Source organism: Misgurnus anguillicaudatus, chromosome 22 (genome assembly GCF_027580225.2).
Source record: "Misgurnus anguillicaudatus chromosome 22, ASM2758022v2, whole genome shotgun sequence".
In the NCBI taxonomy this organism is placed as follows: Eukaryota; Metazoa; Chordata; class Actinopteri; order Cypriniformes; family Cobitidae; genus Misgurnus; species Misgurnus anguillicaudatus.
The window spans coordinates 50,338,671-50,362,967 of record NC_073358.2 but is presented as its reverse complement, the minus strand read 5'-3'; the positions used below and the strand labels follow the sequence as shown (position 1 = coordinate 50,362,967).

The following is a 24,297-nucleotide window of genomic DNA, read 5'->3' as shown; positions in this document are numbered from 1 at the left end:
CACTTTACACATATTGACCGCTAGAGAGAGACATTACCTAACAGTGAGTTAGAACATAACTGCAAATAATAAGACTAAGCGCAAAAACAGGCATGTGGCTGTATTTACACAGGTATGGTATTGTAACTATGCTTAATACGAAAATATATTTCGGAAGAATTTAAGATATGTAATTTCATAAAATAATTTTTAAAGATGATTATTGATTTTTTTTATTGATGCTCGTAAGAATGCAAGAACAAAAACTCGTGGTGGTGCAAATAAAACCTTTGGTTACACTTTATTTTGATATTCCACTTATACATTTTCTAACTATAAATAACTTTAAAACTATATGTCAACTAACTGTGTAAGGGGTAGGGTTAAGGAAGAGGTAAGGGTTAATGGAATTAGTTGACATGCACCTGCAAGGATACTGATAGTCAGTAGAATATTGTGTTGTTGGGGAACCATCACAATAAAGTGTTAGTAAATATTAAACAGACAGTTTACTAATACTCTGCAATTACTTAACTACCAATCTGTAAAGTTATATATAATTAATAAAATGTCTAAAGTGGACTATCCAAATAAAGTGTTACCAAACCTTTTATCAATTAAGGTATTTTTGTGGGAAAAACTTTGTAGGCTATAAAATTCTTAGGTTAATATTAAAAATAAAATCCATTTTTAAATGCATAATGTGACACATTCATTAATGTTTTAGTACTTTTTATTTAATGTATTTATTTAGGGTTAAACATTTTATTTTATTTAAGTTGCAAAAAAGACATGCACCAAAGGTTTGACCTGGCATAATCCGCTGCTAATGCCACATTAGCATTTACAAGATGACAAAGATTAGAAAAAAATGCTTTGTGTGGGAAAAATAAAACAATTGTCAAGAGATCACAACAAAATCACGATTATAATATGTAATAGATAACCCTTACTTATACCAAAATTAAGCTAGAGCATTATTCTTTCCACCACCACTGCAACAGCAAAACACAAGATGATCAAAATTAATACAGATGTAAAATATCAACTTTAAGGTATACATTTTAAATCAAAGTAAAACAGACTATAACATTATACCATGAGTAATGTAGTTGGATATATGAATCAAAAGATGTGTTAATGAATACCCGGTTGCACATGATTGAATTAAGTTTTGTTAAAATGATTTTTCTTAAAAAAAAAAAAAATGTTGGATCTATGTAATTTAATTATGTACACCAGTTCAACATGATTGAATCAAGGTTCCTTAAAATGAAATTCATTTTAACTAATGTTAATTTTATTTTAAGAAAACCTCATTTAACTATGTGCAACTGATGTACAGAAGTTTTTTTTCAGTGTATAGAACTGATATGATTATGCAAGTTTATATGAATACAAAAAAGAATAAAAAGACAATAATAAATGGAGTATAACATGCATAAATGTTTCTCCCAGTATGTGCCAGAGCAGTGGTTACCTCTCAGATAATATCCCCTACTTTCCAGAAACAAGAAGAAAAAATCTAAGACAATTTCTGAAACTGTTACTGTGTTTTACTATATCATATATTTTAAGTGAAGCTGTTTGTGGCCTGACAATATATTTCTAGTACTTTCTTAAATTGCAACACTGTTGGGGATTTTGTTTGGGGACAGATAACAATACTCCATTGTTAATCCTTCATTCCGGCGCTTGATGCTGTCGATCACCTCGTTTAGTTTCTTGTGAAATTTCTTAATGGCTTCCTTCACTGCTGGCTCCGTGAAGCGCATATCTGGATACATGCCTAAGTACCGCTGTGGAAACAAACACATTCTTATGAGAAAGAACATGTGATTTTTTTTTCAAGGTAAAATTGTCCTTTCTCAAAGCTCTGGCAAGTGGAATGTGCTCTTGGAACATGAGATTGCAAAGCAGTTTACTAGTACTTCTTATTTGTTTGTTGCCATATTTCTTTAAAGAACCTGTAAAATTAAGATTAGGATAAGATCAGCAATCAGAATCTTTAGGGCAAAACCTCATTACGGCGCAGTAAGAGTGATTAAATCTAGAAGTTATGACGATTCTAAGCATTTAGGCTACACTGCATGTATGCAGATCGTATGTCCTACGTACATGTAAACAGGAAAAAGCACATATTCTGATATTCTTAGGGGCTTTTTACACCTGGTCAGTTCATGCGTTTTCTCTGATCGGATAGCCATCCGATCGTAAAAAGACCAGGTGTAAATGCCCTCTGAAACGTTTTCGAGACGGATTTAAATCCGATCGCTCAAACCACTTCAGGAGGTGGTCTGGGACGCATTTCAGACGAAACTAGAGAAGTGTAAATGCATCTGGTTGATGAAACCACATACGTCAGCGCTTTACTCCTCCCAAATGTAAGCACGTCACTCGCAAGTAAGCTGGAAGAGCGCTTTATTGCCTTATGGGGTGATGACAGCGGGTAAAAAAGCTTCATAGAAGTCTAATGACAAACTCAAATGATATTAAACAAAGAAATAAACGTTAAGAGAGAGTTTTGTGAATGCTTTTCCCGTCATGGACCTGTACATGAAATCACCGCGCTGTCACTCTACTGCTGCGCTGTACTGCGTGCTTCAGCTCATGCCGAGCAAGGAGACGCGCGTCCCCTGCCCAACATACAGTACAACATACAGTAAGTGCCGCCTATTTTTGCATAAACGTCATCTTAAGTTTTTTTAAGGCGGAGTAATAAATAGTGTATTTGCATTATGGGAGGAGGTAAAAGATCGGATTCATGTCCGTTTTGCCAAGACGCATTTATGTGGCCAAATGTAAGTGGAACAGTTACAGAGAAAACACATGAAGTGACCAGGTGTAAAAAGGCCCTTAGACCAGTTTCCGACCTCTTTATTATGTGGACAATAATTGAATAAAAATTTGAAGCATGCATTCACGTCCGCAATGTAAGCGGACAGATCAGATAAGGATAATTATATTGCAGTGTGATGGCATGGATATGCATGGCTTCCAATTACTTTCTCGCTTCTAGCCATTAATTTAAAGTTGCTTCGTTAAACGTTCCAGGTCTAACATGCATTTTAAACAATCTTTGGCCTTTTATGTCTTAAATGTCTTAGTTTTTTCTCTTGACAGAAATGCAAAATAATATACAAAACTATATTATCAGGGGTGTATAAAGACCTTTCATAATGAACCGTTATGTGTTTATTACCTTAGAATGAGACCTTTTTATCTACATACACTGAGGGTCCCCTTACATGGAAGTTGCCATTTTGCCTTAATGGACAAACTTTTTTACTAAGTTGTCTCCGACAATGACATTTTTGTCCGGTGGCGCCTACCACCGGACACCGCTTCTCTATGTGTTTCAAAAGCGAGAGTTTAGCAGTGGACTGAGCCGTTGGTTGCAATTCGCAACCTCACCACTAGATGCCCCTAAAATTTACACACTGCACCTTTAGTTCATACCTTGATGCACAGTACCCTCATGTTAATTCTGATTGATTTAGACAAGGCTGTTGCCATATCCTCTACAATTTCAAGAGGAAAAATACATCAAAACCAAATGTCAAACCTCATTTTTCTGGAACCGACTGAGGGCCCAAGTTATTCCTAGAGCCCCACTGGAAGAGTCAAGGTCAGGCAAAGAATCCATGATATATTTCAAATCCACTTCGCCCTTCTTTATGGGAGGCGGCTTGCGCATGGTTGAAGGACTGTTGGGGATCCAGGCATCCCATTCAAACTGGAACGCAAAGTTTACTTGCAGATGTTAGCTTATAGATGTCATCCAGTGCTTTGGGAAGCACTTTTAATGATCTGGAAGTGTGTTATCTCACCTGACCAAAGTTGACAGCAGCATGTTGTGCTGAAGCGTTGAATATCACAGCAGTCAGGTACTCGGTTAGCTCCGCTCGAGTATTCAGAGACTGTGGAAACTCTGTGAAACAGTGGCAATATGCATTAATCTTGTCTTGATGATACACAGAAACATGCATATTCAAGTATCATTCTGTTAAAGCTCAACCTGTACTCACTTTCACCCTTGGAATCAAGCAAGCCGAAGGAAACGTTCTTAACAAATCCTTGAATCTCCACATCTTTTTGAACCTTCTCATCTCCGGCATAGTAGATCTCGACCACATCAGAAACAAAACTACAGGAAGATCAATAAGTATGACAAAGTTAAAAAATAAACCCTGGAGGCCAAACATTTGCACTGGGCTACTTTTGACTAATAGTAGGGTATAGAATCTGTTGTTACCCTACCACCTACCAGTGTATTGCCTTCCAGATCATCATGCCATCGTCTCTATAATAGTACTTGGGTGCATTTTCCATTCCTCGAGCTTTTATGGTCTCAGGAAAACACAGGGACTTGAGGGTTAAAGTTTTCGTAGCCCTTTCCATCAATTGATCAATCCCATTTCCAGTTATGCTACTACTCTGGAAATTGATAAATCAGTTAATAATTTGCCAAAATATTTTCAAATAAACTATAAGCAAAATATTAAACCTACTGAAGTGATCATCTCCAGGAGATAAAGGCCTGTGTTTACTTCACTTCTTTCACTCACATAAGGGTCACACCGCAGGATTTTTGTGTATTTTGAAAATGCATTTGTTTGTTATACCTCGAAACAAGATCAAGACAGGCCGAGACCAAGTCAAGACCAAGACCAAGACAGGCCGAGACCAAGTCAAGACCAAGATCAAGTCAAGGTGAGACCAAGTCAAGACCAAGATCAAGTCAAGGTGAGACCAAGTCAAGACCAAGTTCAAGTCAAGGTGAGACCAAGTCAAGACCAAGTTCAAGTCAAGGTGAGACCAAGTCAAGACCAAGTTCAAGTCAAGGTGAGACCAAGTCAAGACCAAGTTCAAGTCAAGGTGAGACCAAGTCAAGACCAAGACAGACCGAGACCAGTGCAAGTCACTGCATTAAAACACTAATGATAAAATGTGAAATAAGCATATGATTAGGCACTTCTCGTGTGTGTGTGTGTGTGTGTGTGTGTGTGTGCGTGTGCGTGTGTGCGCGTTTGTGTGTGTGTGTGTGCCATGAGAGAAGTTGATAAAATAATCAAAATGCATTGCAGATATGTAAGAATTTATCTTTGTCTACAAGCAAATAAATTTGAACAAACACTAAAGAGCTGAAATCAACTTAACCATTTATTTAGAACTAATAATTTGCGTAATTGGCACTGTAAAAATCAGTAAATTATATTAATTATAATAATTATTTAATAATAATTAATGATATGCCATCAGTTTGGTCTTGACCGGTCTTGAAATAAAATTCAGAGTCCTCTTCGTCTGAGACGAAAAATGCGAGTACTACAACACTAAGATGAGCTGCGTGGAAAAATTGAATTTTTATTAACTTAACACATCGTCTTAAAAATGATTCAAATTAAATATACCTTTTGCAACGCTGCTTCTGTATTTGCCTATAGAGCAAACACCAGCTACGTAAATACACTGCTTACATGCAATAAAATAATCAGTGGGGGATCATCCAGCGATCTCCAACCTTGCTCCTAGAGAACTACCGTCCTGCAGTGTTCAACTCCAACCCCTATCAAACAAACCTGAACCAATTAATCAAGTTGTCCATGTTGGAGCAGTTCAGGATTTGAAGTCTACAGGATGGTGGCTCTCCAGAAACTAAAGATGCTGCGCATGTGCAATTACACACAGAAAAGCAATGATGTATCACACCGTGAACGAGCTGTTGTTGTTGAACGAGTTTAGAAATAATTCGTAAAATTGTGCATACAATGTAAACACAGCCAATGAAGCCTACAAACATCTGGCTAGACATCCCTTGATATATGATGTTTAAGAATGCACTCAAAGAGAATATGATCACATAAACAGAATTGCTTTGGATTCTAACAGAATGTTGTTAACGGACATATTAAATTCGGTTAAAAATACCTTGCCGAAGAAGCCCTCATCGCTGATGAGTCTTGTACGGGCCTCTGCATTGATTGCCATTGTGAAACGGACATGAGGTATCAGTAACTGTAAGAAGCAAACAAGCCATTTAAACTTGTGCATTAAATCATAAAAATGCATTTGAAAAGTGCAAATGTGTCCCTTTCAAATGGGAAATAATTCGTAATAATGCATATACAGTAACTTGTATACAGGGTGGGCTGTAGAGAGCTGTCTGTACATGGCTACTTCAAAAACCTCTGATATCAGATGTGTCTTGAGAAGGTGTGTGACCAGCTGGTGTACATTGAAGTCAGAAGATTTCACCCACATCTTGGCAAGCATCCAATCGTATTCATTATCGTCTGGGAGAAAGATTGGGCTCTTTTCCCCTGGTGTTTGACTGAGCTGTTTTAGCCAAGCAGAAATTTTTTTAACTTTAAAATTAATGAATGAAGTCACAGCAAAAGCACATTTTCTTAAATGTGAATTATGTTTCAGTCAACACTGATTCTATATGGGACACATAATGTACCTGAATAGCAATTGGCACAATTTGGTTCAGTCTGTTGTTGTACAGTAGGCAGATGGGTGCAGTCAAATAGTACTGGGTATTTTTTGCTTTATTGGCTGGCAATCCTGCCAAGATTTCATAATCTGCTATGTAGATGTTTCCTTTCTGTAAACACAGAGATATTTTATTTCATGTACACAGGGAGAACAAAAGGTTTTTAGGTTAAAATACTATAGGACTGTAAAGGATGTCACAATCAAGCAAGTATTGGGTCCGATTACTGACCAGCGCTTGTAGTGATTTACGGGTTAATGTTTCTGCCTTTATTTCCTCTTGTAGTGTGAGACCTCTCTGCAGAAAGCCCTTCACCATCTCATGTGTGACTGGAAATTTGTCTGGAAGTTTTATGCATTTCCTGATCATCACAGGATTGCAGCCATTCAAGAACTGATAGCCAAACATGTAATCCGTATTCCAGTCTTGGATCACGTTCTCTGTGCAAAAGAAAATTGAGTCAAATGTCAAAGGCTTTACAGGTGTGAAGAAAATGTCCCCAAATTGTTAATTTTTTTTAAAGCGATTGTGTTTGGATATATAGATTTTGATTAAATGAAGAGAGAAAAACAAACAAACAACCATTATAAAGTAACAATCCAAACCTAGTAGAGTGTTCTTGGTTTCATAATTTGTAAATATCTTCTCAAAATCTGCAAAATCTTTCCAGGACTGAAAGGAATCTTTATATCTGCCCAAGTCTAATTTCACAAACCTGAAACAGAATGCATATTGTATAATTATAGACAGGAAAATTTGGAGAAAATAATCTGTGTAAAATAAAAAACCATCGTACTCATGACACATTCTCCTAAACTTACACTTCATATGTATTCTTAGTGAACTCTGATTGTTTTTCTTCATCAAACTGAACGTCTAAAGGAAGTTTATTCAGTGTGGGTTCTATGGACTTAGGGAAGCCTGGGCGCCTCTGGATCCATCTTAAACAAAAAAAAATGACATCATAATACTTTTACAATTATGTCAAGAATTACATTTAAAGTTCTTTTTAATTATTTTCTTAGTATATTACATTTCTATTAAATATTGGTCCGGTTTCATAAGCAGTGCATAGCTTAGGCCTCAAGTAAATTAGGATATTTACATTATTTTTCATAAAAATGCTTTCGACAAAACAATTACAAGAATATTTAAAATGATATTTTACTATTTTTTGTCAGTAAAATATATTTTCAGACAGCATTTTAGTCTTCGACTGAATATGAAAGTTAATTTAACCTTACTTTTTAAAGTTTTGATTTGTTAAACAATTTCAACTTCTTTCAACAAGTTAATTTGGTAAGATAAAGTAATATAAAAATTGATGTTGATATGATGTAATTTTTTCTTACAGTGCAGTACACTACAGCTGGAAGTTTGTCAGTATATATAGTTTTAAGTGATAAAATGATTGACTAAATCCAAGAAATCGCTACTATCAATTTATTATCAGTCTAAAGAAAAGCATTGATTTCTTCTTTCAAAAAAAAAAAAATAAATAATACATATATATTTATATATATATATATATATATATATATATATATATATATATATATATATATATATATAAATATATATGTATTATTTATTTATTTTTTTGAAAGAAGAAATCAATGCTTTTCTTTAGAAAGGATTCATTAAAATGATAATAAATTGATAGTAGCAATTTCTTGAATTTTTTTTATATTTGTTCATTTTTAAAGTCCCCCTGTAGTCAATCATTTTATCACTTAAAACGTATTTTTGTGCATCATAATAGCATATAAAAGTTTTCTCTCTGATAATTTCTTCACTCTTTAAAACAGCTTTAATGTAACTCTACACACTTGCCTCATTTAGTATGTGTGGATCTATGAATATGCAAATTAATCCCCACCTCTACTAGGATAGAGACAGAGCGCAGTTATGCAAATTTGAAAAACACGCCCACCGGGGGGGGGGGGGGGGATTCAATCCAACCGTCTCCATTGACTTTGTATTGCGAGAAGCCGCCTCCTTGTCATTTCTGGCTTATAACAAAAAAAACAGAATAATGCCTAAAAGCTGCTGTGTGACAATATGTACAGCTAACAAGCCAAAGAACCCAGAAATAAGTTTTTATAAGCTGTCGAGCCGTAAAACCCAGTCTTTAAGGAGAATAAAGTGGATCGCCGACTACGTTTCCCCCTAGTGGACGCAGTTCTACTAATAGAAGTACTATGAAAAGTTGCCTGTATCCATTTTTGTGTCTTTAAACGCTCGTTTTTTGTTATAAGCCAGAAATGACAACGAGGCGTCCTCTCGCAACACAAAGTCAATGAAGACGGTTGGATTGCTTTCCCCCCCGGTGGGCGTGGTTTTCAGGTTATGACGCGCTTCGCTCTGTCTCTATAGATATGAATATGCAAATTAGTCCCCGCCAACCAACCGTGATGATGTGATTGGGTACAAGTAAATCAAGCAGATTTTAAACTGTGGAAATGAGACGGTCTTTGAACACTTCAATTTTATAGATAAAATAGTCAGCAATGGTGAATTTGCACATGGTTTGTTTTAAAACATGTTAAAAAACACCACAGACAATGATTTTAACCAGATAGGGACTTTAACCTCTCATTCAAATGATCCTAAAAATAAGTAAGCCTAATCTAAAACGGTTTCCAACATTGATAATAAATTAGCATATCAGAATAGACTGCGTGAATGGAGGAATAATATCATTATAAAAAATCACGTCGAAGACTGTAACTGTTTTATCAAACCTGAATATTTCCTTTCTGGATTCCAGTTCTTCTTGTCTTCGCTTTTTAAGAAATTCCGTCTCATCCTGAGGCAATCGAGCTAAGTGAACATACAAAGAACAACATAACATAACACAACAACAACAACTCTTCATTAACAACTAGATAATGAAAAAAGTAAATCTGTACATACCACTGCCCTCTCTGACAAACACTTCATTTTTTTCTATCCAGCGATAACAGGGGAACTCAAAGCACTTTCCAGAAGGAGTTTTCACTTTGATTCGCATACAGAACCACTGACAATTGTCTTGTTCAATTTTCACAAGGGCAATGTCTCCAAGATCCTTCGTCCCAGAGATTTCAACAGAGATCTCCTGTAATGACATCTTTTATTAGACATACTGTACAAAAAAAAAAAAGGGAAAACAAACATCTCACACACAAGCTTTGGTGAGGAGATATTAATCATACTTTTGCCACCTTATCATTAAGATGCAGGCTTGTTTTCTTTTGTCTAATGTTTATGAGAAAAAATTTGTGGACGAGAAAATACAATTTCATGTATATGTAAGCAGTGATCATCAGGCCTCATGAGACAATGACTTTGGAGGCATGAAGGCAGCTCTGAGAAACACATTCAGACATACTTCATAGGCAGCGTAATGAAATATAAACAGAGAATGCCTTTGTGAAAACTAATCCAATATTTGTAGACTACACTACTAATTTCTCAATAAAAATGCAATTAAAATGGTATAAAAAGTGAAAATATAAATTAATTTACACTAAATTTGTGCTCCCGATGCTTTCTTGTCTGCCATTGCATTTTTTCGAACTCTACCAGGATAGACCAATTACATTCCCCGCACACACACACGCACAGAATTGTGGGACAAGATGATGAACGTATCTCAGGAGTCATGAAGTAAAACATTGGAATCGGTCGTGCCTTGATGCCGTCCTGCCTTGGAATGCTGCCTAAGAAGGCAGCATTTCAGAGATTTGACATAGCCATTGCATGTGTAAAGTGCAACCTGATCTCACAAATTTCTGTGAAATATACACGCATTATTTTGCTTAGTTTTGCGTGACATTGTCACGTATTTCCACCATTTTACATGCCCCTGCCACGACTTTCTTTTCCGTGACAGTTTCACGTATTGGTTACTCGGCGGTTTTTCTTATTTTTAAACATTTGTTCCTTCGGTTTGGGATTAGATTTGATGTTTGCGTTGTGATGTCACTTAAAGTATTGATTTATACAATTTTTTCGTATGCTTTTTAAACTATTGTCGCCGTTAAGGTTAGAGTTGGGTTTGGGTAAGGATGTCATTTTATCTAACAATAAGTTGTTCTAACTCCTAACCGAAGTGCCAATTGAAATAAAATAGGAAACTGTCACGGAAAAGAGGGCACGTAAAATGGTGTAAATACGTGATAATGTCATGCAAAACTGAGCAAAGTAATGCATGACCATTTCACGTATTTTGTGAGATCAGGCTGGTAAAGTCTCTCTCTCTCAGAGGATTTCGATTGACGACTGCCTCTTTTTATTGGGAAGCGGGGCAAGGCGGCCATTCCGACAGTGGCTCATGTCTTCTATTGCTTGGTTTGGGATACAGCCACAGGCAAATCTCCCGAGATGTTAGGTTTAAAGTTAGGTTTGTGGTAGGATTAGAATGAAAAATTTCACATTATTTGGGCAGTTGCTGTTTCACTTCTAGCCACAACTCCATCTCTTACGTTGTTTTTTCAGCCAATCATTGTTGAGAATGATTAGAGTCCCTGCTATGACGTCCCAGCCATGGCGCATAGCTCAGTGGTTTACAGTTAGTTATTTTGACCCTCCCACCAAGGTACACCTAGTTATTTATCTACTGGGAAAATTTGCTGGCTATCAACACTGTTTGTCTAAATTAATAGCTGTATTCTGCACATTCGACGATTATTTTCTTCCAAATGCCATTGTTTTGAGCTTCTGGTAGGATCCTTGGACATTTCCAATCTGGCAACACTGTTTTCCCCTATTCATATCAATACCAGTTACACATTTGTTAACATTAAGGGCTCTATCTTACACCCGGCGCAATGCGCGACGCAAGTGTCTTTCGCTAGTTTCCACCCTAATTTTCACGTTTAGCACCGCGTTGTTTAAATAGCAATGCATTTGCGCCCAATGTTGCACCCATGGGCGTTCTGGTCTGAAAACGAGGTGTGTAAAGGCGCATTGTTGGCGCGTTGCTATTTTGAGGCAACTAAAATAGACTACGCCATTGACCAACAAAAACCTGGTCTAAAGTCAGTGGCGCAATATGTTTTATGTTATTTAAAGAGCGCGTTAGTAAAATGCGCCTATAAACGGGAGGACAATGCTTGCTTATCACAAAGTACATGAATGCGCAGCATCACAAAAATGCTTTTAAATATGAAAGATTAAAGGATTGAATGTAAAAGATTATTATTGAATCTCTTGGACATAAATGAGGACTAATTATGAGACGTTAGAAGGCGCAAAGAGCTGCTTCACCTGCAGCCTGGTAAGTAAATAAATGCTTTGCTTTGAACAAATGCATTTGTTTTTAAATGTTTTTTTTAATGCTACCTCACGGATTTATTGTATATGATGACTCTGTACCTGCGGATATGGTGAGATGAGAAACATTTTTAAGTAATGCTTAAAAAACTTTTAGCTAAAAAAACGCTGTCCAAAGTGCTGAAACGTGAGGAGAGCCGATTGTAAATTCTTTATCTCCTGTTTGTTACAAATAAAGTATTTTTAGAGTACAAACCTTATCTTACATACTTGTAAATTATGTTTTGATGATATTGGATAGCCATACATTTAAAGCAATTACAAGCCTGCTTTTTACTTCCATGACTAAAAGAAAACGGGTTTTAAAGGTTTTAAGAAAAAAATAACAATTTCCATACAAGTGAAAAACAACACAATTATTTAACATTCATATTAAACTGGGGATCTTCTTCCTCCGCTTAGTTTTTCAGTTTACAAAGTTCGTCATCTAAATAGGGATTAGACATAGCGCCAGCGCAACTTGCTTTTAAAGGGGATGAGAGCTGAGTCTCTCATTGGTTTACTGCACGTTACGCCCAAAATACTCCCATTACAATAGGACCAACCCTTTTCAACCATGCGCTCGGCGCACAAACCATTTTTCACGTCGTTAAATTAGCAAAAGTGGATTCGGACACGCCCATTTAGACGTTGCGATTTGCGCTTTAGACAATGCGCTTAGATCGTTAAAATAGGGCCCTAAATGTCATTGTCCACACTCATTACACTATTCAAATGTAAAATCATTAGGAAAACTGCTTGTTGTTATGACAACATATATCATGTGCTACCCGTTCTCACCAAGCTGCGTACAAATGACACGCAGTGTGATTATCGTGCAATAGATACGCCAAATTCCGATTTTGCGTGCATATGATACGCCAGTCCTTCCCATTTACTTATATGGCGAATCGTTTCGTGACGTTTTATTTATTGTTTTCTAATTTGTTTTCTGTTTTTTAAACCATTTTCGCTTGGGTTTAGGGTTAGATTTCACATTTATTTAAGCAGGTTATTTAATATACAGGTTTCTCTATGTTTTTATCTATATTTAAGCCATGGTCGCTTGGAGTTGGGGTTAGAGTTGGGGTTTGGGTTAGGATGTCATTTTTATATAACAAAAAGTTGTTCTAACCCTAAACCCAAGCGAAAATGGTAAAAAAAACAGAAAACAAATTAGAAAACAATAAATAAAACGTCACGAAACGATTCGCCATATAAGTGAATGGGAAGGACTGGCATATCATATGCACGCAAAATCGGAATTTGGCGTATCTATTGCACGATAATCACACTGCGTGTCATTTGTACGCTTTTTGGTGAGAACGGGTGATCATGTGATGTACTACATCCACCATGTTCCATTTTCATTAATATCCATATTCATACTGTTTTAATAGTCAATGCAATGTTTAGACCACACAAAACCATATTTATAAATGACATTAAAATAACCATGTTCTTACCTTGCTAAAACCACCAAATACGGGTTTATTCACCATTGTTTTGACACTGCAATGATTGTTTGAGTCCAGCAGTGTCAGGGCAAAATCCCTTACTCCCACACCACCAGTTGATACCAACACATTGTAGATCAGATGTGTGTCTATATGAAAAAATTAAATTATAACACAATATGATGTTTATTTATATGCCACATTTTAAAACAACTGAAAGTGTTAAACAAAAGAAATCGAACACAAAAATATAACATCAATTACAAGCAGCAAAATAATAAATGGTTCAAGTCCAAGAATATGCTAGTTCAACTATGACGTCATGTATAGGTCGAATAGCTTTCTAATCTGATTGATACCATTTATATTGAGGGATTTAGAACGCAATGCATTTTTCTTGCTTATTTTGTACAAAAGCATGATCAAAGTCTACATGTCATGCTAAGACACTTCCAGAGGTGGAAAGTAACGAATTACATTTACCCACATTACTGTAATTTAGTTTTTTTGTGAACTTCTACTTTAAGTCGTTTTTAAAATCTGTAATTTTACTTAAGTATGTTTTGATTAATGTACTTCCATTCCTCGTTATTAAAAATCAGTTAAGTTACCTGTGAACACTTGATTGATAAATACACCCTTGATTCATCTTCTTATCTATCAAATTTTGAAATGTGGTAGGGAAGAGCGGGGGCAAACTTTACCATTTACTTTTTTTATTACATTTTAAATTTCAATTTCATCAAATGTTACAAGCGCAACCCGACAGAACAAAGTTGAAATGTTGAGAACAAAACATTTTTAAACATTATGAACACTATAAAAATAAAATTAAACATATCAATTCTCATCATAATAAATTAGCAGTGGGACATTTAAACTTGATTTAGTCAACTTTAATACTGAAAACCTCTGAAAAGTCAAACTTTCTATGTGATCAATAGGCTACAGTAGGCTAATACAAGAAAGTAGAAACTTGTATATAGAAAAAATACTGCTTCATTAATTTACACACACAAAAAAATGCCTAAACAGTTTTACAAAACATGTATTTTTATTAGCAACGTCCACAAAATTATTCCATTAGGTAAACATAAAAAGACTAGTTGCATCCAACTAATATGATTAAATACAGCTATGTAATAATTCAACCCTATATCACGCAAATACGTGACTATTTCACGTATGGACCAACGTGAAAATGTCACGTTTTGCCGGGTTTGAACGTGAGCATGTCACGTTTTCTGTTTGTGTCACTTTCACGTTTTGGTTACTCAACTTTTTTGTCCTTTTTTAAACCATTTTTCGCTTCGGTTTAGGGTTAGATTTGGTGCTTGTGTTATATGTCACTTTAACTATTTGTCACTTTAAGTATTGGTTTATAAAAAAAAGATACAAGACTTATTCTTTTATATTTTCTAAACTTAAACCAATTGTCGCCTGACGTTGGGGTTAGAGTTTGTTTAGGTAAGGATGTCATTTTATGTAAATCTAACCCTAAACCGAAGCGACAATGGTAAGAAATTAGGACAAGAATGTTGAGTAACCAAAACGTGAAAGTGACACAAACAGAAAACGTGACATGCTCACGTTCAAACGCGGCAAAACGTGACATTTTCACGTTGGTCCATTGCGTGATATTGGGTTGAATAATTTTACGTGGAAAATTAGGGCCTAATTAAAATACATACAATTGATGAGGCATTTTCATGATCTAAAAAAGCTTTCCGAACCTACAGTAACTGCATTACATTATGGCGAAATCACAAAATATTTGACAGCCCTATCGAGTGTTACCTGCTTAACGGGCTGTCTTTGCAATGGAAAAGCAGTCAGGGCCCTTAATCTTAATAATCTACAAAAAAATGCATGGCTTTAGGCTGTGTTTCTCTTGCAGTGTGAGCTCCTCCCGGATTACTTTTTTGCAAGGACTTCTGGGTTGGTAAAGTGCATGAAGCCTGCTGCAGTGCGGGCTTCACCAAAGACCGCATCAAGGGGGCAAAGAGGGTGCTGATGATGTCATAAAAATGACAGATGGGACACCCTACAGCATGGCTATTCCAATCTTACCCTGGAGGGCCAGAGCACTGCAGAGTTTAGTGTGGCTAAAACACACCTGATCAAGCTAATCAAGGTCTTTATGATCACTGGACACTCACAGGTTAAGTTTGATTAGGGTTGGAGCTAAACTCTTTAGTGCTCGGCCCTCCAGGGTAAGATTTGAATAGCCCTGCCTATAAGCTATTTAAGACTGAAAGTCCACATGAAGTGCGTCATTTGGGACAGGGCCAAAATCTCCTCCTCCTCCCTTTACATCGTCATGCGTCTTTAAACGCATGTGTTGATATTAATAATTAACTTATTGTAAATGTAGACTCGTTTCAACCAGTAGCCTATAATAAATATTTATGCAGACCATCTATACAGATCAGTAGACATTTACAGCACTTTTAAGAATGTCTTTATTTTATTGCGATAAGACTCGAGCATGCATTTAGCTTTATTTTTCTTGTTAAATAATTTGGGTTTTAATGCACGTGATAATATAGAATTAACTTTATACGGAGTGTGAGTAATGAGGATATACAATTTAACTTAATGGAAAGGAAATGAGGATGAACAAGAATAAGAATTGAGACCCCACTATCCCTTAGCCATCTTAGGAAAAAGAGTTTACTCGTTTTTGTTAGTTACATTAAGCACTAAATGCTTATGTAATAGTACAGTGTTCTTCACATCCAAGCCTGAAGAGCCGGTGCCCTGCAGAGTTTAGCTCAAACCTTAATCAAACACACCTACCTGTGATTTTCTAGTGATCAACAAGACATTGATTAGCTTGCTCAGGTGTGTTTGATCAAGGTTGGAGCTAAACTCTGCAGGGCACCGGCTCTTCAGGCTTGGATGTGAAGAACACTGTAATAGTAACTCAGATGATGTGCAGTGATTTGACGGTAAGACTTCCAATATATGCAACGAATTTCTTTTTTGGATTTTTCTGGAGATTGATGCTAAACAGCAAAAAACATTAGGATTCTTTGTGTAAAATATTGTTAGTTGTAAACTTTCTGTATGTCATTTTTAGAAATTGATTGGATACGCGTGGACCAGATTGAGACCGTCAGCATTTGCAGGGATCAGCGATCTTGGCGGAATTTCGAGGATGTTACGTCATCGACGTCCGCTGTTCCAATGTCGAGGACTGAGTCCTTCGTTCGAGAAATAGCCAATATACAGGAAAGGATGCACCCACAATATGCGCGCAGCACCGAAAGCTCACCTTTCATTGACGCAATGACGTGCACTTGCTAGCCTGTTCCATTTAACGTGTTCTCGAATGCTTAAGAGGAGCCTCGCCTAGCCTCTGAAGGAAGTGACTTGTAAGGACTAGTCCAGACAAGGAAGTATCCTTGACATTGAGAAACAGCCCGTTTAACGTGTTCTCTGAATGCTTAAGAGGAGCCTCGCCTATAGCCTCTGAAGGAAGTGACTTATAAGGGCTAGTCCAGACAAGGAAGTATCCTTGAAATTGAGAAACGGCCTGTTCCTCGAAATTTACTTTCGCTCCAGCCCTGATCAAACACACCTGAGCAAGGTAATCAAGCTATTTAGAAATGACAGAAAATTGCGGGCAGGAGAGTTTGATCATGGTTGGAGGTAATTCTGCAGGAAAGTGGATCTCAAGGGTCACAGCTGAGAACATCTGATTTAATTGGTAAAGAAATTGTGCAAGATTTGCAATGCATGGGTCTCCAACCGAAAGTCCTGCAGGTTTCATTTACAACCCCAATTAAACACACCTGAACCTGCTAATCAAGTTGTTCAGGGCTAAAATTTTGAGGTGTGTTGGAGTAAAAGGATAGCTGACCTCCAAAAACAACATTGGAGGCCCAAGGTAGAATTTCAAATATAAATATAACATTTTGACTTTTTGTGATATAGCTCAAGTTATTTAATCGTTACTTTTTTAATTTATAGCAACTACTCATTAGTCAAGAAAGTTTAAATTGATTGTAACTTCAAGTTGATTAAATTTGAAAATTTAAGTGCAATAATGAATTTTTGCAGTGTAGCAGCCCCCCTGTATTTTTTACTATTTTTATATAGCGCTGATGGTTAACGTTTTCCTTTAAATATTGCCAACATCGATCTACAAAAACTTTTGTTTAGTATTTTGACGCTGAGATTGAAAAATACTGACCTGCCCGGACTCTTTTAGACTTATAATACACCGACAAATAATGATTTCTCAAAAATCTGCTCTCATTAATCAGCAGAAAAAAGGGTGAAATGTAAAAACTCATAATTACATTAAAAACTTTAATACCTGCATATTGAGCTGCAATTTCTGTTGTTGGTAGGACAGCCAGTGGAGAATCTTCTGTTTTCGACGACATCGTGGAGGTTTGCATAACCGATGAATGACTCCACTTTTATATGCAACGGTAGAGCCAGTCCATTGCTGCCTCTCTTGATTGGTAGAGAAGTTACAGACAGTTGTACAAGTTGTTACAATTGTCTACTCTGCTTTGGATGGCGAAATCCAGTGCAACACATACACAGAAGGGTGATTTCCCACTAAAATGACTCAATACTGTGTGTCTGTTTGAACGAATCATTTCAATGAAAAGTAGCCTAAAAAAGAAAAGGTATAAACCAATCTTTGTATGTATGCTAAATTCATATTCTTTCCAGCTTTTTTAAACAACTGTTATGGAAACTCATAGATCTAGGCTAATTCATGTTATGCCCAAGAACACAGCTTTTGCTGTTATATGCACAATCCATATACAATTAAATTCTTCCTTTGCATTCCACTCTGAATGCTGTTAGAAAATAAAATATAACATAAAATGTAACTTTAAATATGATTTACAAATATACAGTTCAATGTACAATGCAATATTGCAACATATAGTATATTTTTAATTTTTAAATCTGACGCTGGACATTTTTAATAAAAGCAAAAATAAATTGAAAGATGTTGAAGTTTGTGCCTTTATTAACATGTTGTGTTGCAACACTTCGTGCCAAATGCCTTTTATAAAACCGTTTCTGTGTTAAATTAGAAATTATAAAAAAAAGGATTTTCAGCTTCATAAAAAATATACACTCACAGTGTCATCATTTTTCAAAACGGCATGAAATGTTGTTCTGTTACTTATTGTGATCGAAATGTTGATTTGATCAGTAGACATTATTGGTAATGTTAGTGCCATGATCAGCTCTTACTTAAAAAATGGTACTTAGAAGGCGAGTCAAAATATGGTAAGTTTACAATTGTGTGGTATTACTTAACATTAATTGTGTAGGCTAGGCCTAATGCACAATTAACTAGCATGATCAACTGTAGGGGTGCGTTTCCCGAACAATATGGCTCGCTGCTGAACCAGTGGAACCACCATTGGAAAGACTAACTACGACTGTTTCGAAAAATCTGTCGCACATCCGATCGTTTTTTTTTTAAGGAGTTGATGTCAGGAGAGGTAGACTACTAATTTATATGTTTAGGTCGTTTAAAAAATGTTCAGGTCATTTTAATGTCAGAATATTGCAATAATGTATTGCATTAAGGCCGTTTTTAAGACGTTTTGTTTTTGTTCTCTGTTGTTTTATTTCAAGACATTTAATTCCGCAAGTTTCAGTTGTCACACGTCCGAGGGATTCCCCGGGGTCTTAAAGCTCGTATCTGTGCTCACATTTTCAAAAACAGCGCTTTAATTTTGTTTATAAACTAAAAGTAATCAAATTGATATAGAATGCACCGCATGTTGCCTGCCTTTTTGTGTTCAAAAGCATAATCAATGTAAGTCTACATGTCATATGATTCTAACCACAGCTGGAGAAATGTTCAAACCACACAGGTGTTTGGAAACATCGTTGAACTATGCTGTACCGACGGAACTTGCGACCATACTAGTTGGCTAACTATGATTTTGGGAAACACACCCATGAGCAATAACTGCGCATTTTAATTTGTAGCCCAAAAACATTATTGACAAATCGAAGGTACAGAGATAAAGTAACATTTTTTTTTTAGTGAGAGCCGACCAGTCCTTAAAATGAGCGACGGGAGTTGGCTCCCATGCATCTGAGAGACACACAGTTTTTCACACACAGTGTGTTGTTGCGATGAACATTTGCGCAAGAAATACGTGGTCAATGAGGAAAGACTTTTTTTAGTTCTGTTAAATCACTTCACTGTCATATTTTCTGCAGTTTTCAAAGCCAATTATAACAGAATATGTGTGTTTGACTGACCCAGATAATTTCTTCTTTTCACATTCATCCTCTAAGCGTCTTTGTTTAGCTCATATTTTCTAGCTTTGTAGCGAAAATGTATAGTAAAACTATCTCCATATAGCCTTCACAGTTAGGCTACAGAATATTTACAGTTTACATGTACAATTTATTCAATGTACTACATTCAATTTTGCTACAGTGTTGGTTTATGTACTATTTATTTAAAAAGTGTTTATAAATATGAATTTACGTAGGCTAATACCTAAATAAAAACCTATTTATTGTGAAAACATTAAACCACAATGGAAGGGGCGCGGCACAGTCCAAAAAACATGCATTTTGTGAACTGGAGATCCTGGATTTGCCCTGCTGGGGCTGTGGACATTAATTTAATTCTTTGAACATTCATGAATGGGGCTGTACAAAAAATATTAAATTATATCAGAAACGATGCAATTTACATAAACGTACACATATTAAAATGAAACTTTTTTTTATAGTAAAACATGCTCAAAATAGCCCCTTATCCTTTCTTAGACTCACCTCATTATTTATTCATTCAAATACAACAGCCAATGGCAAGTCTCCAGCAGCATTTAATATATAGTAGCCTAGATATAATTGATATAAGATGGTTATACAGTAAATATACAGCATTGTAACAGCTAAACATCGCGCGCAGTTTTAAAAAAATCAAATTTTAGCGGTTTTTTCATCGTCATTCATCATCAGCTCATTCAGCTCGCGTTTGAGAAAAAACTTCACACACAAAAATCTACAGACTTTCAAGTTCAGATGGGACTGTCACTCCGTAAGGTAAAACTTTGTATTTTATAATGTTGCATTCTAATTTGCTGTGTTACGTACAAAGCAGTGTGATTTATCTTTGGTCTCGTCGCAAATCACACTTACAGTATTTTAGGGCTTGTGCTTTTGTCTGGTGCTGTTACAGGATAACCTTTGACGAATTTGTCATGCATGTCAAATTGCTTTCATGAAATTTCAATACAGATTATTTAAAGCGTTGTTCTTTGTTGTGATATTTGAGGTTGCTGCAGCAGCATGATAGGATCAGGAATTAATGAAAATATACACATATCACATTAAAAATGCATTATTTTAAATGAAGAAAATTTTGAGAAGTGAAAATAAAGTGCCTAACAAGTGTTTATTAGAAGAAAGGCATATGTTGGGTAGGTATAAGAATGGCTTTATTTATCTATAAGTGAAATAATAGATTAAATGCAGTGTACACATTATTAAAATATTTGTACAGCTTTGCATTCATATCACCTGCTTGACTGATTTCATTAACTGTGACTTAATGTGTAAAACTACATTAAGTGTAATCATAACATTATTAATCATTATAAATCTAATCGCATTTACTTTTAAAATTTGAACGTGCAAAAGGACATATAAATGGCCCTTTATTTTAAGACATAGCCTATGCAAAATAATATTGGATTGAAACATCCATAATTTTAGTGTATGAATCATTTTAGTCGAGAAATGGCTGCCCACACAAAAATCCTGACTGCCCCCCAGTCCAGCAAGCCTAGTACCGGGCCTGGGGTGTAGTAGTGTGAGGTTAAAAGTACAATAACTTAAGTGAAGGGAGACCGCAGGCTCGTCCAGGGCGGGCACTAGTGACTCACATGGCGCCGGGACTGCTTAGGCTGTTATTAATACCTAAATTAACCTATTTATTGTGAAAACATTAAACCACAATGGAAGAGGCGCGGCACAGTCCAAAAAAACATGCATTTTGTGAACTGGAAATCCTAAATTTGCCCTACTAAAACTGTGGACATTAATTTAATTCTTAATAAATGGGGCTGTACAAAAATATTAAATACATTATATTTGCCTTTAAAATGGCCATTCAAGCTGGAATAGCGTTAAATTAAAAAAATCAATGTAAAGTAGCAGTTGGCCTAAATATTACTATATTTCTTAGAAAATAACGTTGCCAATGTTCAACAGATTTTTATGGACAGGAGCGCAGTAGTGTGAGGTTTAAAGCATGACAAGCTTTGGGTCGTTTGCCTGGTTATATTTGTAAAATTGTCACAGATTGACCTCTAGAGGTCAAGACGCGTTATAATTTGCCACTTGATTCATCAATTGCACTCGGTTCTAGATATTTGGAGGCCCTAGGCAAAATTTATGTTGGAGGCCCCTCACACCCCTCTAATTTTCAGAATAATCTGAGAAACTGTTTTTCTACCCTGTAAGAAATCAAAGCAACTGTAAACCTCCGTCACCACAACAAAAGGCCCGCCTCTCCCCTCATTCGATTGGACAATGGAAAGACATTATTGACCTTGGGCGCTTTTACGCTCAGCGCTTCTTCAAAAGCGCCTGCTGTGGCCAGTGGCAAAAACCGCAAGGCATTAGGCGCGCAAAAACAGCGTGCAAACGCTCCCTGCCCATACGCGCCTACAACTGCCATAAACGCGTTTGGTGTGATCAGCCCCTTACTGAACCAATATACAGTATAAAGTTATCTATTAGACTATGGATATATTCATGCATTTGCATGCCGCTTTTGCTAAGCAGGAAAAGAACGTGATAGCATGTCCACTCATGCGTCACTCAAAGTGGGTCAGCTGCAGAGATTTGAATGCTGTTCATCTAGCCTTCTTTAACTTCATGAGGCGCTGCAAGAACCGACAGGATGATATCAAAGCACCGCGAGAGCGAATCGAGAAATCATGCAGAGGAGTTTGCTTATCAATCGTTCTCATGTTACTTTGATGTCAAACGCCTGCGGCTCTTACGGCAGATAAAGTCGAACTCACCTTAAAACTGTATTTATTGCTGTCAGACTAGCGCACATGGATTTAGCAGTTATGGAGGCCTCCCTCCAAGCTTGAGGCCCTAGGCATTTGCCTACTCTGCCTATAGCTAGCGCCGGCCCTGCCCTGTCTTTGTTCATTCGTGTGTCTTTAGTTCATTACATATCTGTTTTCAAATAAATAAACGATAAACTTTTTTTCATTTCCTTCAAATTTTACAAATAAATAAATTGTTATCTAAATTTTGTTTCCCTTTCTTTTAAAAAGCAAAATGTTTCTCGTAAACATTTGCAAAGGCCAACGGGGGAGAAAAGTAGGCCTAATGTGTCTTAATATTTAATATTACTATATTAAAGTCCCTTTAATCTTTAAATTTGTATGTTTAGTACTTCAAGTTTAAAATGATCACACTTTTATTTGAGGTTAAACGTTTTTTATTTTTTTATTCGGATTGCAAAAGTCATACACCAAATCGCTGCTATGCCACAATGGGGGTATGCAAGAAAGTATTTTGGGGCCCCTTCCTTTAGATGATTGTTTGATTTTCATACCATATGTGTAGCTATATACAATTCCTCAGTTGAGGGCGTTTATTTAATTTTACAAGTCGCATTTGCAACAAAAAATAAATGTATGAAGCAAAAAATATTTATTCAAAAAAGAATACCATTTTAATCTGGAAAGGCAGAAAACATTCACGTGCCTCATTTTAAAGAGATCACTAATAGAAGAATAATGCATGGAGATGCATTTCTAAATCTATGGAAATTTATGAAATGCGCTTTGAAAGTCGCTGCTGTCGCGTTTTCCGGGCGTTTTTAGAAGCGAAATGTGTACAATTATGTTTAGCCTATAAAAGTTAATTCTTCAGAGTTCATGTTGATGATATAGTCCATCTAAAATGTTCTTATAGGAACTGACTGTATTCGTCAGAAAAACACCAAATAACTTATATTCTCTCTATGTCGCTGTTCTCTGCGTGTGTAATATGACGTTGATTTATACTGATTTATACGTTGAAGGGTGCGCCTGGCACGCCCGCGCACGTCCTTCGCCAGTGACAAATACATTGCAAAAAGCACAATCGGCTAAAGTTTTAAATATGACGTTGATTTTTAAAAGTCAAAAGCATGCCGCAATCAATTGTGCTGATGGGCCGGCAATTTTAATTTCTGTGCACTGAATGCTGTTTTTTGAAAAGCAAGTGATATACTCCATAATATGATTTTGCACATCCAACAACAACTATATTATTACAAAGATAATACTGCATTGTTGGGCATTCGGTAGCATATTGCAGTAGTTTATATTTGTTATTACGCAGAGATGCACGGTGTTCTTTTTAATGTTCTTTTTCTTTAATATTCACAACACTTATCAACAAAACATTGATTAAAGTTGAGAGGTAAATTATATTAAACGAAATTAATTTTAAGGAAGCAAACAAAACTTAAATTAAACTATTATGACCCACACCATTTCTACCGTCATAGCCTTCAATCCATTACAACGACCAATATATGGCGTTTAAAATTACAGTCTTAATAATCAAATTACATTGAAACAAAACATTAAGAACATTACAACAATATTTAAGCACAACAATACTCAAACATAAATATAAAACAGACATTCTCTATTAGGATACATGTTGAAAACAATCTGATAAGGCGTTTATAGCTGCACTAAGTTTACTATTTTGGGCAAAACCTCAAAAAAATGAATCACTTTCTCTTTGAAAATGATGCGCTGTCACATTAAAACCAGCTCTTGATCATTTAAAATTCAACACAATTACAATGGCTATAGACAATTCTCCTATTTCAGGTTTATTTAATATAGAGTCCACAATTGCAGAAAATAATATTTTTAACTACGCCTATTAAGTTATTGTCTTAGAAATGCAACAGTTGTCAGCAGTCGCTATATATTTCCTTAAATAAAGTCCTTGCTGTCCTTTTGTATTAACACAAATATTCTTCATTTTTCATGAAACATACAGTTTACGGATCAGCATAAATGC

At 36.0% G+C, this 24,297-nt stretch overlaps 1 protein-coding gene and 1 long non-coding RNA gene across 3 annotated transcripts; one reads left to right on the top strand and one right to left on the bottom strand.

The window, feature by feature from the left end:
* Positions 1–1,175: 1,175 nt before the first annotated feature.
* Positions 1,176–17,707, bottom strand: LOC129439603 (polyunsaturated fatty acid 5-lipoxygenase). Of its 2 annotated transcripts, none has more exons than XM_073860721.1 (15): positions 17,558–17,707; positions 13,243–13,382; positions 9,395–9,578; positions 9,223–9,301; positions 7,300–7,419; positions 7,084–7,193; positions 6,746–6,918; positions 6,446–6,589; positions 6,117–6,318; positions 5,911–5,999; positions 4,247–4,416; positions 4,008–4,126; positions 3,810–3,910; positions 3,545–3,715; positions 1,176–1,778 (listed from the first exon to the last, which is right to left on the bottom strand). In XM_073860721.1, exons 1-15 carry the CDS (start codon positions 17,640–17,642, stop codon positions 1,599–1,601), a joined length of 2,067 nt encoding a protein of 688 aa, XP_073716822.1. In that variant the 5' UTR covers positions 17,643–17,707; the 3' UTR covers positions 1,176–1,598. The 2 variants fall into 2 exon arrangements, with proteins under 2 accessions (XP_073716822.1, XP_073716823.1); XM_073860722.1 differs by having other exon boundaries at positions 13,243–13,384; positions 17,572–17,701.
* Positions 16,952–17,954, top strand: LOC129439604 (uncharacterized). The gene is made up of 2 exons (XR_008642853.2): positions 16,952–17,125; positions 17,592–17,954. It is a non-coding gene; the product is annotated as an uncharacterized lncRNA (long non-coding RNA).
* Positions 17,955–24,297: the final 6,343 nt, after the last annotated feature.

Excerpts from the sequence above, each read along its gene's own strand:
- LOC129439603 (XM_073860721.1), bottom strand. The coding sequence starts at position 17,642 with ATGCAAACCTCCACGATGTCGTCGAAAACAGAAGATTCTCCACTGGCT. Across the intron at positions 6,590-6,745 it reads CACTACAAGAGGAAATAAAG|AAAGGAAACATCTACATAGC; the intron begins GCAGAAACATTA and ends CTGTGTTTACAG. Across the intron at positions 6,319-6,445 it reads TTGTGCCAATTGCTATTCAG|CTCAGTCAAACACCAGGGGA; the intron begins GTACATTATGTG and ends TGGCTAAAACAG.